General features: G+C 38.9%; 1 protein-coding gene across 1 annotated transcript in view; it reads right to left on the minus strand.

Annotated features, from left to right (window-relative positions):
• LOC309961448 (DNA repair protein RAD51 homolog 2-like) overlaps positions 1 to 12,172 on the minus strand; it is a 209,112-nt gene extending 196,940 nt beyond the window's left edge. Inside the window, exon 1 of the mRNA XM_082838722.1 lies at positions 12,111 to 12,172. Within this exon, the coding sequence (XP_082694848.1) occupies positions 12,111 to 12,149 (39 nt within the window). The 5' untranslated portion in view covers positions 12,150 to 12,172. The remainder of the gene's footprint in view (positions 1 to 12,110) is intronic.
• Positions 12,173 to 12,664: the final 492 nt, after the last annotated feature.

Here is a 12,664-nt window from a genome sequence, read left to right on the forward strand (position 1 = left end):
ACACATACACACACACACACACACACACACACACACACACACACACACAGCCACACAGACAATCTGACATCACGGTCTACATTGTAAACTCTATCCTTGAGATGACGTAGTTTTCTAAAATAAGTTATATTTTGAAGGAACCATAGAAATCATTATTAGTAATACATAAACATACACTTACACACATATGCTGTTTTATTGGTCAGTGAACCTAGGGCTTTTAAGTTTTATTATGACAAGACATAAAGCCCATGGGAACTTCCCAGGGTCCAGTAATTTTATTACTGACTAAAGAGATATGTTTCTGGGATGAGAAAAAAACAAAGAATCAAAACCAACAACTGGTTTCGAATCCTACTACCCATGTCATCTCACACAATTCATGTTTCTGAATCTCAGGTACCTCACCATTAAAAGGGGAGTAGTAATAACTTTTTCCCAGGGTTTTACAGATATTTAAATGAAATAAACTATACTAAACATTTAGCACCATGTCTGGCACATAGAAAGTATTAAAAAAAGTGTCAGTTTCCGGGCTTCCCTGGTGACGCAGTGGTTGAGAGTCTGCCTGCCAATGCAGGGGACACGGGTTCGTGCCCCGGTCTGGGAAGATCCCACATGCCGCGGAGCGGCTGGGCCTGTGAGCCACAACTACTGAGCCTGCGCGTCTGGAGCTTGTGCTCCGCAACAAGAGAGGCCGTGACAGTGAGAGGCCCGAGCACCGCGATGAAGAATGGCCCCCGCTCGCCGCAACTAGAGAAAGCCCACGCACAGAAAAGAAGACCCAGCACAGCCAAAAATAAATAAATAAATGAAATTAAAAAAAAAAAAAAGCATGTATCTATTCTAAAAAAAAAAAGTTTCCATCGTTTAGTTTGAATATTCTCACTTTCGTCATAATAATAAATCTACCCATTAATCAAAAGCATGAACTATCTATTGTTTTTATTTTTAAAGCACCATTTTATTTTTATTTTTTTCAGACATTATATACCTCCAGATTCTAAGTAAGGACTCTTGCTGCATATTAAGTGCTCAACGCATAAATCAGGAGATAATTTATTTTATTACTTTTTGATTTTCTGCTTTTCCAAGTGATAGAGAAGACATGTTTTTTTAAAAAAAATACATGTATATTTTGATATATAACATATATATATATATCTGAATCACTTTGTTGTATACCTGAAACTAACACAACATTGTAAATCAACTGTACGTCAATAAATAAATAAATAAATAAATCTGAAAAAAAAAATACACAGGGACTTCCCTGTTGGCGCAATGGTTAAGAAGTGCCTGCCAATGCAGGGGACACGGGTTTGAGCCCTGGTCCAGGAAGATCCCACATGCCGCGGAGCAACTAAGCCACAATTACTGAAGCCCGTGCACCTAGAGCCCGTGCTCCATAACAAGAGAAGGCACCACAATGAGAAGCCCGCGCACTGCAACGAAGAGTAGACCCCGCTCGCTGCAACTAGAGAAAGCCACGCACAGCAACAAAGAACCAAAGCCACCAAAAGTAAATAAATAAAATAAATTTTAAAAGCAAACAAACATTAAAAACTCTAATATATAATAAATATAAATAAACTCTAATATATAATAAATATATATATATAAATAAAATAAAAATAAATAAAAAAATAAATTAAAAAAAAAAATAAATATATATATATAATAAATATAAATAAACTCTAATATATAATAAACTTTAGGATTTTATAATACTGTTACAATGTTAAAAACATTACCAATCCCACTACCTTAACAAGTCAACTGTTTTCATTTATCCACACTCCAACCTGATACATATATACACATGTTTATAATTTTATATTCTGCTTTTATTACTTACCATTATACAAAAGTTCTTACCAATTCAAAGTCTTCAAAATCATCATTTAATTTTAAATTGTTATCAATTAATATAAGCACAGTGTATTAAGGGAACTAGTCGTTCTTCCACTGTTAAGACACTTAGGGTGTTTTTCCCTTCATAAGTAATGCTGCAATTAATTTGATTAGTACACCAGTCATTTTGTAATTTTTTTTTCAATTTCAGATTTTATTACTTTTCCCTAGAACCTGTATCCCCAGCAATAAAATGTTAAAATAAGAACTTTGTTCTTAGAAATACTGATTACTTACGATCTCTTTAGTACTCTTTATATGAATAAAACCAGAATTAAATCGATGACTTCAGTATTTCTCTGACTCAATTTGATCGCTTCCTGTGCCCAAAGTTTAACTTTTTGCACCAACTGTCAGATCTGTAGAAGTTCAGCAGCAAGAGAGACTGGTGATGGATTAAGACTGTAGGAAAGGCTCGTGAAGGAGATGGGCCTTGACCCAGGCCTTAGAAACCTAGAAGGATTGGGAACTAACCTCAGAGAAGAGGGACTCTACAGATAAGGAAAGCAGCTTGAGAGAAAATACCAAAGTATGATGATAAAGCAGTGTGACTCACAGAGCTATTTCCCTGAGAGCAGCAGAGGTATCTCTGGCAAACAGCTGCAACAAGCCTGAATAAGAGGAGAAGGATCTGAAAGCCAGACGTAAAAACTGAGACTTCCCAAAATGAAATTAATTCAGGGTCCTAGTCATCAAATCAGATGAAACATTTAAATGGACTTTTCGGTAAATCTTTTCTGGGGGTAACTTCAGATACCCAAATCGACCTGGCAGGATGAAGAGAAGCTTCTTACTCCTTTTCACAGAGAATGCTTAGCAGACATCAGATGGTGAGGGACATGACAGAAATGGCCAGCGAAATGGCAACCAACACTGGCCAGGACAGGTAACAATGATGCTATAACTCCAGTTACATGAACTATAACTCCAGGGACAGGTCCTCAAATTCAATGCCCAAATAGGGTAAATCTGTACCCATTTGTCAAACTAAGGGTGTCACCTGGCCAAATCTAGTCAGAGGTAAGGTGTAGCACATATTTCTTTGGTTGACCACAGTATAATATCCTGGATCCAAATGAACTTTCTTTGCACAGTATTTATTATTCTAATAAACCAAATGGAATGTTTAGAGATGACTGGAGCAATCTGATTGGCAAACTTACAGGGCATTAATTCTTCCAATGTGACCTGGTGCATAAAAAGTGAAACTATAGCACTCATGTAAACAATCCATCTGCCTTATTTCCCTCCCCCAGGCACCTCAAATTTTCAGCTTATGTTAGCTGTAAGACGAGCTAATGTTTTTAGTGTAGAAAAATGGCATTATCCCAAACAGAACTTACTTTAAGAAAAAGAGGAAAAATTCTATAGCCATACAGATTGTATCAGTAGGTACCCATGACCAATGACTAAGATGAATCACTATCACATTTCAGCAGATAGGGGAGACCATGGCATGAGCATCTCAGAAACTAAGTACTAACTTATTCAAGGCATCAAAAGTTCCACTTTAAGTGGAAAACTGTGTGATAACTTTTGCCCCTTAAATATGTACACTTTTGAACTGATCCCAAAGAAATGACTGCAAATCAATAATACAGTCTAATTGTCTCATTCTTTCAAAACAGGTCCCTCCCTTTGGGTACTTTGAAAATTAAAAGTGAATGATTGTCTTATGAGGCAAACAATTTATCAAAGGAGTTGGATAAGTCAAATATGAAAGCAGGACTTGGATTTACGGGGCCAGAACCAAGAGACAGAGGCTCTTTCCAGGGGTCAAACAAACCAGGTAGGTGTCCTTTAAGGTCGATTCTTAATTATCTCCAGGTAATTACCTCACACTTATTTTTGGCAAGTCTTGCTTTCAACTTCTTGCTGATGTTATTAACTCTTTCTATCAACTCCTTTTCCCCACTGTCTTTGAATTCATTCTTAGACCTAAAAGAGGAAACATTTTTTGAAACAAGCTGAAACACAAACTCCTTAAGATATTAATATTTTTAGAGAGGAGAGAGAGGAAAAGGAAGAAAAAGAAAGGGTGGAGGAGGCAAATGAAGGAGGAAGAGAAAGAGAAATGAAAAAGAAAGAGAATAGGGAAGAAATGAGAGGTACTAAGTGAAAAGGAGGGAGGGGGAAGGGGGAAGGAGAGGGAAGAGAAGAAATAGTTCTATTTAGGATGATAAAGAGAATACTTCCAGAAGTGGAAGAATCAAGACAATAGAGAGGGATATGCTGGACTGTTTTCCAGCTCCTCCCAAACCATCTTTTTATCACTCAGTACTAAGGAGTATTTATAAAGCTCAATGGTATGCCTTGCATTTAAACAGACTAGGGCTCTTCACAATGTTTATGCCATGATCCCTTTGGTGGTTTGATGAAACCTATGGACCCCTTCTCAGAAACATGTTTCCAAGTGCATAAAATAAAATACATAGGATAACAAAGGAAACCAATTTTATGGAAATCCAGTTTTCAAAATAATTTTTGAATATATAAAATATTAATAAATGTGCTTCTTAACCATTAAATAGCAAAATCCAGTGGTGGGTCTAATATAATTACTATAACGTCAAAGTAGTGATAAGTGTAAAGAATATTTCAAGATATTTGGAGCAACTGAAATGTAATATTAAGTATCTGTAGTTTAAAGTCACAGGTTCTGCTAATACGACTATGGTTTATTGTCTACATTCAAAATTGAAGAAATGCTCAATTTCATTAAAAGGTTGGTGAAAATGGAGATGTAATTTTTTTTCTTACCCAAGTTCATAGATATCCAGAACTCAGGGAGAAGAGGGGTCCACTGACCCTAGGATAAGTATCTCTTATCCTATTCTTATATACAGAGTAAAAACAACTGGAAGAGTTAGTCTCTTTTAATACTTTTAATGATACTTTTAATCTAGCAGCAACATAAGATTCCACAAAACTATATAGACCAAAGCTGCTGAGGAAACCAACAACTCTGAAGAAATATAACTGAAGAAACAGCATGAAGTAGCACTAATTACAAAGGTTTCTTGGAAAAGGCAAGTCCTTTCCAAATTCTTAAAGGAGTGCTAACACACTGGGGACACTGACTAATTGAAAAAATTAAATATGAGCTCCAGCTCACACTACACATCAAGGTAAGATCCAGACAAACTAGAATTAAATATAATTTAAACTATTCAAAACACTAGGAGAAAATATGGGTGTTTTACTTTTTTGTTTTTAGTGATTGTTGAGACACAGCAAGATTTAGCAGAGTATTTGAGGCTAAATAAATATACCCTTTGAAACATACGGTGATACAGTGAAGTTGGGAAGAGTGTGGGCTCCCAGGCCAGATGGGCTGGGTTTATGCCACTTCCATCTATATGACTTTCTGGGCCTTAATTTCCTCATCAGTGAAACAGAGATAGCATTACCTACCTCACTGGTTTGTTATAAAGAGTAAATATATATAAATTTATACATATGAAACTGTTGACATGATAGCTAAGTGCTGAAAAACATGTCTATTATTATCATTACAGCTTCTTTTAAGGTCCTTTTAAGCCTAAAAGAAACTATAAAGGAAAATACTGATATATTTGATTACATAAAAATGTAAGACTTTTATATATCAATGGTTCCATAAACAAAATTAAAAGGTAAATGAAAAACTAAGGAAAATAACTGAAATAAACATGAGAGACAAAAGATTAATGACCTTACTACAAAAAGAGTCCTTACAAATCAATATAAAAACCCACATTAACATCCCAATAGAAAAATGGATAAAAGACCTAAACAGACAACTCAAAAAGACAAAATACATCATGTAGAGAATTTGTTCAAAAGAGGATTTAATAAGAGAAAATACCGAAGGTAAGCAGTTAAGTAGAAAAAATTGGACCAAAACTACACATAGCATCCTATCAACTTTATAAATACGCACACAAATGCATTGAAAAGAGCATGAAATCAATAAAACAGAACGTTAAAAGCATCTCTAGATAGAGGATTATGAGTGATTTTTATTTTCTTCTTTTTTATTTTTCTGCCTTTGTGAATGAAGAGTTTGACCACATTTACAATGAGAAACATTCTTTTTTAATAGAAAAAGAACAGAACACTGCAGCATTCATTGGAATAGTGAAAAATTAGGAGCCATCTAAATGTCTATCAATAACAAATGGGTTAAAAACATATATAATATGTATGCATATATCAAATGACTTCATAAGCAGCTGTTATAAAAGAATGAAGTACCTTTTTTGCAGCTTTTACATAAAAGGAAACAAGTTGCAAAACAGTTAAGTATAACCCCATTAAAAATACTGTGTATATTTCTCCATTATTTGCCAAAAGATATGTGTGTGTGTGTGTGTGTGTGTGTGTGTGTGTGTGTGTGTGAGAGAGAGAGAGAGATGAAAGGAGGAGTGGTGAAGGAGAAGCAGGAGAAAAGCTTTGGGTCTGAGGGGGTGTACTGAATTACCAGAAGCTAAGAAAGGACCATATTTAAATGTAAGTTCAAAACTACACATCCAAAAAAAAAACTACACATCCAAGCTAGACCCACATCATTTTATATGGCTCCTATTTCTCCATCATATCATTTCTCAAGCCCTACATTTGAGTCCATACACAGACAATTTCCCAGGAAAACCAGGACCTAATCATTCTCTGAAGCTCAAAATGTCCACAGCTTAAATACAATAAGCAATGCTTTTTTTTACACTGTATTTTGCTGTTTTCTAGTTTTAGCTGCTTGGCTATAGGTATACTCAATTCCTTCAGGCTGTAGAAAGAAGAATTTGAGCTCTTTCTCTTTTGTAGAAGCTGCAAAAGACCCCTTAGAAATGAGTCTCAAAAAGGAAGGCTATTGGCTATGAAAGACACTCCTTTTGAATTCTCAATAAAAACCAGTTCCTTCCTGAACCTTCCAGGTTATGAAGGCGTCTCCAAATGGCAGACAGGTCCATCTTTATGTGCGTGAATCCGAGATAACATGGCTGAGTAAGAACTGCATTGGGTCACAACAGACACTGGTGGTTTTCCTATAACATTAGAAAATGGAGAATCTGTACATAAATGTATTAGCATTTCATCTTTAAACAACACGATTCTTTCTCACCGTCAAAAACTGTATTTCAGTGCTTCCCTGGTGGCACAGTGGTTAAGAATCTGCCTGCCAGTGCAGGGGACACAGGTTCGAGCCCTGGTCCAGGAAGATCCCACATGCTGCAGAGCAACTAAGCCCGTGTGCCACAACTACTGAGCCTGTGCTCTAGAGCCTGCGAGCCACAAGTACTGAGCCCGCATGCCACAACTACTGAAGCCCGCGCGCCTAGAACCCGTGCTCCACAACAAGAGAAGCCACCACAATGAGAAGCCCACGAAGCCCATGCACCACAGCGAAGATTAGCCCCTGCTCGCAGCAACTAGAGAAAGCCCGCACACAGCAACGAAGACCCAATGCAGCCAAAAATAAATAAATAAAATACATTTAAAAACAAAACAAAACAGTATCTCACACTTTTATAAGGGCTGAGCTGCCAAAGTACAGAACTAAAGTCTGAAAAGAATTCAGTAGGGCAATGAGCAAAGTGGCTGGGCGCGGCAGACAAGGTGGCAACTTAGGTTAGCTTGTGTACATGGAGGAACAGGTGTGACACTTACAGGACACTTGAGAGAATAGAGCCCATCACAGGAAAGTCTCTTCTTAAAACTATTTCCTTTATTTTGTTTTCCTAAACATTAGAGCCAAATGACAACGCTTCCACATTCCTCCAAAAGCTTCAACAGGTTTTAAGCTATTTACTAGCATTTAAAAGAGAAAAAGCCGGGGCCCTCTCCCCTTCTGTAGCTACACTCCCCTTTAAAAAAACAACACACGCTTGGCTCTTTCACCTTATGCTTTTAAGAAGGAATTTTAATGGGATGGAGCTTCTCGAGGTGCACAGACTTAGGAGGGAGGAGCACAATAGTAAATTACACCTTGCAAAGATTCTGAGCCCACTGGCCACTGCCAGTGATGTTAAGTCCATAAACAAAATCTGTCTTTAAGAAAGAAAAAAATGTCCTCCTTGAAAGGTGCAACAGAGAGAAGATGAATCACTTCTTTTATTCAGGGTCTGTCATACAAGAACCAAGGACTTGTCAATGACTCCAAACAGCAGGGCTGTGACAACTAGTCAAAGACAAACTTGTTTTGTGCCGCATCTCTCTTTTCTCTGGAAGCATTTTCCTCGCAATTAATGTAAGTTATGAGGCTGCACTGGAGAGCTCAATAAACTGACACTCAAGAACATTAGCTGGCTTTTTTATGCTGAAAACCAAGGGAAACTGATATCTCTGGCTTGTGTCCATGACGGGGGAGGTGCCAGAACCTCTGGTCACACTTTGCTACAGTCCTGCCACTGCACTGGGGCTGGGCCCCCAGCTCACCTCTCCCATCTTGTTTTGCCAATATTCTCTCCCTTCCTGTGAATGCCCCCTACTCCTCAGCTCTACTCCCCTGCTTTTTTACTGTTAGATCCCAGCCCCTCAGGTCTCTGGTTTTGAGATGTCATTTTAATGTAGGTCTAAGGCCCTCAGTGAATGCTGCTCATCCTCAGGTTATGAGCAACTTTGGGCAACACCCCAAACGCCTGTTGTCAGAGAATCTGGGAGAAGATTTGGCCTATTTTGGGTAAGGTTTTTCTCCCTATGGACAGAAATAATAAAACCATGACCACTGTGTTTTTTCATTTTGTAAATATAAATCCAGAGAATTCTGTAAGATTTGAAAACATCTAATTAAAGGATTTGACTGAATTTGGGTTGTTTCTCTTAAAAGTAAACCCTACAGCTCTATACCTTGGGCATTATAATGAGAAAATTAAGTGTCTTGACTCAGAAGCAAATATGGAAACAAGCTGTGACTTATTTTTACCACTGTTCTATTCCAGAAACTTAAAAGCATGGCCTGCTTAGCGAGGATCCACATAAACACAGAGACACATTTGCTGTAGTCCAAAGAGCAGAAGATATCAATTAATTAGTGGGTGTGAGAATAAAGGCAAGACAAACTATGGGGGGACAGGGGGTAGCGAGGAGTGACGAAAACAGCAAAACTATCATAAATAAATAATTCAGAAGTGGGAGCAAAGCCAGGCTATAGTTCTGAGACTGCATCTAGGGTTATTTTGAGCAACACATTTATTCACTAAAGCACCAAAGCAGCTATTAGAGGAAACAATAAAGAGGTCCCTTCCCCCTGGAAATCTGAGTCCTGCTTTGGAATTTTTATGACATTTCATTCTTAACAAACAAGAAGGTCTCACAACCCTCTTCTAGCTTCAAAGCATCCCTATGGTAGTGGCCTGTGATTGATATCCTTGGTCTGATTTATATGTTGTTTCAGGTATTCTCAAAAGTCATACAGTTTATTCTTTATGAAAGAATGGCAGCTCTGGCAGGCAAACAAATATACAAAACGTCCCTATCCCTAAGCTACAGGCTTCCCCTGATTACTGTGACTCACACCTGGGTCACTTTAACAAGGAGCCTTCATGTCACCAGTGCCTTCTCTGAAAAATTAGGATATTACCAGCACCCTCAGCTATCAACTAAAAAAAAAAAAAAAACCCTGAGATTCCCAGCTGGAAAGTAGAGCAGGGTACGGTGAAAGTACGTGGGTAGACTATAGTCCAGAGGCTCTTTGTTTCGTGCAACAAGTGGGTTCCTAAAAAGTCAAGGTTTGAATACTTTTCTTCTTCACTTTTGTAAATGGAATCATTTACAATTCACATCAGGAACTTGCTATTTAATAAAATCCGACTGTGGTTCCAGTTGTAAAGTAAAGAATGCTTTTATAATTAAAATAAAATCTTTCTGCTTCATCAATTTTATACATTCAGACTTGGTTTTACTGGAGTGCCTTAAGGTAGAGTATTCACAGAGTATCATCACTAGACTTAGATATGTATTGTTTTGTTTTAATGATATTCTTTTCTTTTTCAGCAAAAACACAAAGAGGTATTTCTGTACCCCAAGCTCATCCTCTTTACAACATGAAAGGACAAAACCGGCTGCAGCTTCGTTTAGCTTAGTGTGTCCTGTGGCATGTGAGGCATCTAGAGCAACAGACACTTTGGGAGTGCTGAGACACTGGCAAACCATTAAGGAAAAAAACTGGAGGCAATGTCCCACAGACCATGCAATGGTGTTTCTAAACCAGCTGAAGAGCTGAACCACAATCAGGCTGCTCTTTCAAAACAAAAACCCTTCTGTATACCTGAGTTAGTGAGGGCAGCATTTTCAAGCTGGCCCAGCTTGGCCACTGCTGGCCCTTGGCCACAGCCGGCCCTTGGCCACAGCCGCTGACGCCACTCAGGACAAGGGCTCAGGTGCCTTTTCCCCAGACCTCCATGACCCACTGGCACACAGGGGCAAGAGTGCCAGCGCCACTGGGTGCATCCGTCCAGATCTGCCATTTCAAAGCAGCTGCCTGCAGGCCTTGTCTACATGGATGCAATGGGGCAGAAAAAGTAAAATGCTGGGGAGCTGGAAAAAAAAAGAAAGAGGGAAACCTTACAGACAGTATGTTGGAAGCATATGTTTTAGAATCACTGCAGCCAGCTCCCTGTCAAGAAAATATTGGCCAGGTTGGTTGGTCCAATCTCATGCAGCGACAGATGGTTTATGCCTCACTATTCGGGTCCCTGCTCTGAGAGTAGCAAGAAACAAAGGATATCGTGCTTTGTGGTGTAGTTATTCTGCCACCTAGTGTTACACATGAAAACAAATAACATCTTTAAAAATAGATGCTGTGTTCAAAGAGAGTCAAGAACCTTGCTAAATTGCATTTTTTTCTTTCTTAAAAAGAACATCCTTCATTTATGCTGGCATACTGGGGGGGGACCACCAACAATCACAATAGTCCTTTTCTCATCTGAATGGAAAGCCAGAGAGCATCACGTCCGAAGTTTAGGATGTGAAGGAGAAATAAATATAACCTCAAAAACCCATTTTAATGATTTTTAAAAGCCCTAGTCCCTCCATGTAAGGTAAATACCACAAATAGAATAATGCAAACCAGGAAGTGAAACCACCTGCACCTGGGCAGGGACAGTGTAGCCACTGCAGTTTCTGTCCTAGAGAAAAGAAAACAGGGATTGCTCCGTAAGGCGTTATCACCTGTGTAACTAATGCACCAGGAGGTCATGAAACGAGTTGCGGGCTTAGAGTGAAAACCTGAGTTTGAGTCCCAACTCAGCACCTACCTGTGCTGGGTGAGTCACTCTGTATCGCTGAGCTTTGGTTTTGTTTTCTGGAAAACAGCTGTACTTATGTCTATTCGCCCTACTTTCACAAAACTGTCCCGAGGATCAGTTTGATAATGTATGTGAAGGCATTTAGTCCACGATAAAGCACTGTGGAGACCATTTCCCCACTGTGTTATACCCTTCTTTGGTTTACGGCATCGCCCATATGTATGGAGCCCTCCGTGTGAAGGGCTTGTATAACCAACTTGTGTTTATTCTCAACTAAGTGCTTTTACGGTTAAAAAAAGTATTAAATAAGGAAATGTTTAAATAGTTCATGAAGCATTGGAAAATAGCCCCCTCCACTACACTAGAGAAGAATTAGCAATATAGTTTAAAATCCGGTTACTCCAAATATATCTCCTTAAAATTACATTCCCTTGAGAACGATAAGGCTGTCTTGATCAGCTGTTTCTACTGAAATTGATATATTCGTCTATGTTCTTAAAGTTATAGAGAATCTGAACTGAAATTTCCTTCTTGTGGGCAGAGCTTTCCTTGTGATAATAAACCAGACATCAGGAAACTTAAGAGCTTTTCATTTCTGTTCCCGTACTCACTTAACTGTGTAACTTCAGGCAAGTTGCTTAAGGTTCTCAATTTCAGTTTCTGAACGTGCAAAAAGTAAGGGGCAAACTAAACCACTCCTCCCAGTTCAAAGATGAAAAAGCTGTTCTGCTTTTGACAGTGAAATTCCAAGAAAATTCAAAGCTCATGGCAGACTAGCTACAATGTAATCTTCAGCAAAGTCCTAAAAGCTGTGTAAGTTTTCAGTCACAGGATACAAAAGACAGCCTTAGGCGAGGGGGCCGCTGTGGAATGGGTGTGTTTGTGCCCTCTACCAGGATCTCTTAAAGCTGCTCAGAAACCACCATGGGCTAAAACAAACAGGCTGCAAGAAATGCTTACCCAGCCACCTACCTGGGCTTTCAAAGTTCCAAAGAAAGCCTTTGCTTCCATTTAGCTCCGAAAACACCCTTTGCTCTTTTTAGTAATATATTTAACAACGCCAAGAAAAGAGTTCTATTTATCCAGATTTCCTCTCTCCCTACCAATGTCAACATTAGCAGGGAGGACGGCAAAAACAGCCTAGAGTTTTCACGATGTGAACATCAAACTGAAGTCACACGGCAGAGAGGCCCGGTTTGGAACATGATTGCCAATAGAGGATACAACTCATGCCTAGAAAAACCCAGCCGTTGATTTCTGTTTCAGAAATCACAACCACACTAGGTTTACAGGCTCTTCTTCCCGTATGGAAGCACCTTATTCCAGATTCCCTCTCCCTTAGGAGGACGTCACTGCCTAGTCCTGTAAAAATGCTCAGCTTTTGCTCATTCTCCCCAGTCTCCCCAGCTGCTGTGTCTGTGTACATCCTGGCACATTTGGGCCAGGAAGATTAGTCCTTTCCCTTCCCCCATCTACTGGAACTTCTACCCCCTGTATCAAAAGGATTTTTTCAGGCCTTTCCAATA

This window comes from Leucopleurus acutus (genome assembly GCF_964270905.1).
Source record: "Leucopleurus acutus genome assembly, chromosome: 1".
Lineage (NCBI taxonomy): Eukaryota > Metazoa > Chordata > Mammalia > Artiodactyla > Delphinidae > Leucopleurus > Leucopleurus acutus.